The sequence below is a fragment of the Egretta garzetta genome, unplaced genomic scaffold (assembly GCF_000687185.1).
Source record: "Egretta garzetta isolate BGI_Z169 unplaced genomic scaffold, ASM68718v1 scaffold69, whole genome shotgun sequence".
Lineage (NCBI taxonomy): Eukaryota > Metazoa > Chordata > Aves > Pelecaniformes > Ardeidae > Egretta > Egretta garzetta.
In genome coordinates this window covers 3,890,208-3,896,251 of record NW_009260790.1, presented here as the reverse complement: position 1 = coordinate 3,896,251, position 6,044 = coordinate 3,890,208, and the positions used below count along the sequence as shown (strand labels likewise).

The 6,044-nt window shown below is 64.0% G+C and overlaps 1 protein-coding gene across 1 annotated transcript in view; it reads left to right on the top strand.

Annotated features, from left to right (window-relative positions):
• HSPG2 (heparan sulfate proteoglycan 2) overlaps nt 1-6,044 on the top strand; it is a 39,123-nt gene that overhangs the window by 22,456 nt on the left and 10,623 nt on the right. The window contains 18 exon segments of the mRNA XM_035901879.1: nt 3-85; nt 294-451; nt 829-967; nt 1,056-1,207; nt 1,305-1,443; nt 1,526-1,677; nt 1,763-1,901; nt 1,985-2,136; nt 2,223-2,367; nt 2,444-2,595; nt 2,681-2,819; nt 2,911-3,054; nt 3,129-3,263; nt 3,731-3,912; nt 3,994-4,186; nt 4,276-4,455; nt 5,411-5,671; nt 5,757-5,952. Of these exon segments, the coding sequence (XP_035757772.1) occupies nt 3-85; nt 294-451; nt 829-967; nt 1,056-1,207; nt 1,305-1,443; nt 1,526-1,677; nt 1,763-1,901; nt 1,985-2,136; nt 2,223-2,367; nt 2,444-2,595; nt 2,681-2,819; nt 2,911-3,054; nt 3,129-3,263; nt 3,731-3,912; nt 3,994-4,186; nt 4,276-4,455; nt 5,411-5,671; nt 5,757-5,952 (2,841 nt within the window).

Here is a 6,044-nt window from a genome sequence, read left to right as displayed (position 1 = left end):
TCGGGCGAGTACGTGTGCCGGGTGACCAGCGGGGCCACCACCAAGGAAACCTCCATCATGGTGACAATCCAGCCCAGTGGGGCCAGCACCTACAGTGAGTGGGGACAAGAGGGGACAGGGGACGTTACCCTTGAGGGGGTGACGCTGCCCTGCAATGTCCCTGGGTTTGGGATGAATCAGTCCCTGGGGAAGCCACCCATGTGCATGCCCATCCCAGCTTCCCGGGCTCCTGGTGTCCCTTGAAGGGTCACACGCAGTGGTGGCCACGGTCTCTAACCCGTCTCGGTCCCCAGCCCCAGGCAGCACAACCCCCCTGCGCATTGAGTCCTCATCCTTGTCATCGCCCGTGGCCGAGGGCCAGACCCTGGACCTCAACTGCGTCATCGCCAGCCCTGCGCAGGCTACCGTCACCTGGTACAAGCGTGGGGGGTCCCTCCCAGCCAAGCACCAGGTAAGGGACGCGGAGGGGGATGTCCCCAGGGGGTGGTTGGGGTTCACCCATGGCCCTGTGTAAGCCCAGGTGGCCCCATTCAAGCCCAGGTGGCCCCATGCAAGCGTGGCTGGCCCTGTGCAAGCCCAAGTAACCCATGCAAATGCATGCAAGCCAAGTGGCCCCATGCAAGCCCAGGTGGCCCATTCAAGCTCAGTGGCCCATGTAAGCCCAAGCAGTCATATGCAAGCCCAGGCAAGCCCAAGCAGCCATATGCAAGCCCAAATGGCCCCATGCAAGCCCCTGTGGCCCAAGGAAACCCAGGTGGCTCGTGCAAGCCTAAGAGGCCCTCTGCAAACTCAAGTGGCCCCGGTGACCCCCCTGTCCCCTCCCCGCAGGTGTCCGGCTCCCGGCTGCGGCTGCTGCAGGTGACAGCAGCTGACTCGGGCGAGTATGTGTGCCGGGTGACCAGTGGGGCCACCACCAAGGAAATCTCCATTGTGGTGACAATCCAGCCCAGCAGGACGAGTGCCTACCGTGAGTAGGGACTGGGAGGGGACAGGGGGACCGTGCCAGGGACCGTGCCACCGTCTCCTTGGGGTCACCCTCCCATCTCTGTCCCCAGCCGTTGGTGTCACCTCCCCAGTACGCATCGAGTCCTCGTCCTCCTCCATGGCTGAGGGACAGACCCTGGACCTCAACTGCATCGTGGCCAGCCAGGGACAGGCCACCATCACCTGGTACAAGCGTGGGGGGTCCCTCCCGGCCAAGCACCAGGTACGGGACACCAGAGGGGTGATTTGGGGTGGAAAAGTGTTTTTTGGGGGGTTTTGAGGGGTTTGTGTCCCCCTTCTCACATGTGTCATCCCCCCAGGTGTCGGGCAACCACCTGCGCATCCCCCAGGTGACAGCGGCCGATTCGGGGGAGTATGTGTGCCGAGTGACATTGGGCGGTGTCACACATGAGACGTCCCTCATTGTCACCATCCAGACCGGTGCCGGCTCCTCTTACGGTACTGGGGATGGGTGGGAGGTGACATGGGGACATGATGGGGACGCGGTGGCTGCCCCCACTGACCCTGCTGCCACCCCCAGCTGTCGGCGTCACACCACCAGTGAGGATCGAGACCTCGTCTGCTGCCATCATAGAGGGACAGACCCTGGACCTCAACTGCATGGTGGCAGGACAGGGTCACCCCCACGTCACCTGGTACCGGCGCGGGGGGGCTCTGCCCCCCAACAGCCAGGTGGGACACTGAGGAGGTGGCATCACCCCACAGGGCACAGCCCCTTGTCACACACTGACATGTCCCCAACTCGTCACCTCTCCAGGTGGCTGGCACCCGCCTGCGCCTCGTCCAGGTGGCAGTGGCCGATTCGGGGGAGTACGTGTGCCGGGTGACGCTGGGGACTGTCACGCAGGAGGCATCTGTCATTGTCACTGTGCCTGGCAGTGCCGGCACCTATTATCGTGAGTGTGAGCAAGCTGGGCAGCACTTGGGGACAGACGGGTGCCATCTCGGTGTCAAATGTCCCCTTTCCCTGTCCCCCCAGCCTCTGGCGTCTCCCAGCCCCTCCGCATCGAGTCGTCATCCTCGGCCATCGCTGAGGGACAGACGCTGGACCTCAACTGCCTGGTGGCAGGATCCGGCCCTGCCACCGTGACGTGGTACAAGCGCGGCGGCTCTCTGCCCGCTGGCCACCAGGTAGGGTGCAGCGGGGGTGTCACCCCAAATCCTGCCCCATCCCCCTGCTCTCCAGCACTGACCTGTCCCCAAATTGTCCCTCCCAGGTGTCGGGCACCCGCCTGCGCATCCCCCAGGTGACGGCAGCCGATTCAGGGGAGTACGTGTGCCGCGTGACATTGGGGGGCGTCACGCAGGAAACGTCCCTCGTTGTCACCATCGATGATGGAGCCAACCCATCCCACCGTGAGTGCCACCCTTTGGGGGACGGTTCCCCACTGGTGCTGGGGACCAGTGGGGACATTTTCCCTTAACTCTGCCCATGCAGCCACCGGTGTCACACCGCCCATCCGCATTGAGTCCTCCGCGTCCTCCGTCACCGAGGGACAGACCCTGGACCTTGACTGCGTGGTGGCTGGCCAGGGACAGGCCACCATCACCTGGTACAAGCGCGGGGGGTCCCTCCCAGCCAAGCACCAGGTAGGTGGGGGACTCTGGCAGGGTGGGGGACAGTGGCCGTGGGTGGCCGGTTGATGTCACCACCCCCTTGCCATCATGTCCCCAGGTTTCGGGGTCCCGCCTGCGGCTGTCACAGCTCTCGGTGGCCGATTCAGGGGAGTATGTGTGCCGGGCGGACACAGGCAGCTTCTCCCGTGAGGCCACTGTCACCATCACCGTCACCTCCCATGACAGCTCCAGCTACCGTGAGTGCAGCCATGGGGCAAGGGAGGATGCTGGGAGGAGATGGAGGACATGGGAGACTTCAGTGGCTTCTCTGTCCCTTTGTCCCTGCAGGTCTGCAGAGCCCCATCATCTCCATCGACCCGCACAGCATGGCGGTGGCACCGGGTGAGGATGCCACCTTCAAGTGCCGCATCCATGACGGTGCCCGGCCCATCAACATCACGTGGCGAATGGGACCTGGCCAACATCTCCAAGGTATAGTGGTCCCCAGGGTGGCCCCAGCAGGGTCCCCAGGGTGGCCCTGGTGTTGACAGCTCCTCCTTGTCCAGACAATGTGAAGATCAGCACCAACGGCTCAGTCATCTCCATCACCGGCGCCCATGTGGGCAACCAGGGTGCCTACCACTGTGTGGCCTCCAACCGCTTTGGTGTCGCCAGCAGCGTCGTCAACCTCCTGGTGCAAGGTGTCCGGGGTGTCCTTGTCCCCATCTCCATGGGCTCCAAATGCCCCCCAAGGTGGTGGTGTCCCCATCGCCATGCCCGCTGTGTGCTCCAACTGCCCCTGGGGTGGCAGTGTCCCCATCACCACGCCCATGTTGGCTGTCCCCGTGTGCCCCAGGGGCCTCTGTGTTGGTGGTGTCCCTGTTCCCATGTCCTCTCCGTGCTTCAGGTGTTCCTGGAGTAGTGGTGCCCATGTCCCCCTGCTGATGTTCTCCAGGTGTCCCTGGGGTTGTGATGTTCCCGTCCCCATGCTGATGTCCTCCATGTGCTCCAGCAGCTCCTGGGGTGGTGGTGTCCCCATCCCCACCCCCATGCTGATGTCCTCCCCATGCTCCAGATGCCCCCAGGGGTGATGGTGTCCCCATCACCATGCCAGCATCCTTAGTGGTGGTGTCCCCATCCCCGCACTGATGTCTTCCACCTTCTCCAGGTGCCCCCACGGTGTCGGTGATGCCACCGGGCCCGGTGACAGTGAAGGAGGGCAAATCCATCAGCCTGGAGTGCCTTGGCCGGGGTGAACCGCGGCCGCTGGTGCGCTGGAGCCGGCTGGGCTCCCGGCAGAAGGTGGAGCACCAAACACTGCTGCACATGGACAGCCAGGCCATCCTGCAGGTGAGTGGGGCACCCTGGGGTGCCATGGGCCACCAGTGGGTGCATGGTGCTCACCACCCACCCTGTCCCGCCCTCCACCAGCTCTCACCGGCCAAGCCGGAGCACGCCGGGACCTATGTCTGCACGGCACACAGCGCCTTGGGTTCGGCGCAAGCCCGGGTGGACGTCAACGTGGAGACAACACAGCGGCACCCCGGTGCCCCTGAGGTCACTGCGCCGCCCGCTGTCACCGTGGTGGCTGGGGACACTGCCACGCTGCATTGCACGGCCAGAGGTATGGGGATGATGGGGGGTGGTGGCAGAGGAGGGGTATCCTGTGCAGTACCCTGACACCGCGGTGACGGACACCGGTGTTGCCTGCAGGCGAGCCGGCACCCCGGATCGAGTGGTCGAAGCTGCGGGCGCCCCTGCCCTGGCAGCACCGGGTGGTGAACGGCAGCTTGGTCATCCCCCGCGCCGCACAGCAGGACTCGGGCCAGTACATCTGCAACGCCAGCAGCCCTGTCGGCTCCGCCGAAGTCTTCGTCACCCTCGACGTGGAGAGTAAGGGGGTGGCAGGGGGTCGGGGTGCCCCTGGGTCTCTCCTGCCATCTCCACCATCCCCTTTGCCCTGCTGGTGCCATCACCCGTCCTTGGCTCCTCTGCTTCCTTCCTCTGCACATGGCCATCTCCATCACCGTTCCCACCCTCCCATCTAGCCCTTCCTCACGGATCCATCCTCACTCCATCCTGGCACTTATCCTTCTCTCCATCTCCTCTCAGGATCCTCCATCCAGCCCTTCCTCAGGGATGCATCCATCCACTTGTCCCATCCCTGTGCCCACCCATCTCTACTGCTGCTCTCTCCTCCATCCATCCCCTATTCATGGATCCATCCATTGCTCAACCATCTCGGCTCACATCCATTTCCATTTCTGCTCACACCCCTTCATCCATCATTTCCTGGTGGATTCATCCGTCTCCTCCATCCCAGCACATGCCCATCTCTCCATCTCCTTTCACACCCCTCCATCCACCCCTTCCTGGTGGATTCATCCATCACTCAACCATCCCAGCATGTGTCCATCACTCCATTGCCTAACTCCTCCATCCATCTCTTCCTCACGGATCCATCCATCTCTGGTCCATCCCACCACACGCCCATCTCTCCATCTCCTCTCAGACTTCTCCATCTGTCCCTTCCTGGTAGATCCATCCATCGTTTGTCCATCCCAGCTCACATCCACTACTCCATCTCCATGCACACCCTCCATCCATCCCTTCCTGGTGGATCCATCCATCTCTGGTCCATTCCAGCCCACATCCATCTCTCCATCTCCTCTCACACCCCTCCATCCATCTATCCCTCATGGATCCGTCCATCTCTGGTCCATCCCAACAGACTCCCACCTCCTTCTCCACCCACACCCTCCCACTGATGCCCTCCTTGCCCCATTGACCCATTCATTGCCCCACCCTGGCTGTGGCCAGGTGCTGAGGGTACCGGCCATCCCCGCAGTGCCACCGTACGCCACCAGCCTGCCGGAGGAGACCGTGGTGCGTGCTGGCGATGCACTGCAGGTGCAGTGCCTGGCCCATGGCACCCCACCACTGCTTTACGCCTGGGACAAGGTCAACGGCAGCCTCTCGGCACGCGTCATCCACCGTGCCGGCCTCCTCCGCATCAGCCCAGCATTGCCGGCTGACGCTGGCACCTACCGCTGCCTCGTCACCAACCGCGTTGGCACCGCCGAGGCCTTCGCCCACGTGGCTGTCCACGGTGAGCCCCCGCCCCCCCAAAAGGGATACGTGTGCAGGGGATGCCCTCACTTCCGGGTACCATCAGGGCTTTGCATCATCCCCAGGTGATGCTGGTGACGGTGGTGACGCCAGCAGCAGTCCCTTGACCGTACGGGTGACGCCAGGGAGCCTTGTCAAGGGGGTGGGTGGCACTGCCGAATTCGCCTGCACCGTCTCAGGGGACCCCCGGGCACGGCTGGAGTGGCTGAAGGATGGCGGGGAGCTGCCCCCCACCCACAGCGTGCGGGACGGGGTGCTGCGGTAAGGAGCGGGGGATGGGGTGGTGGGGACCCCCCCTCTTTGGCCCTCGCGGGGTCCCACACCCCTGCTGTGTCCCCGCAGGATGCCGGAGC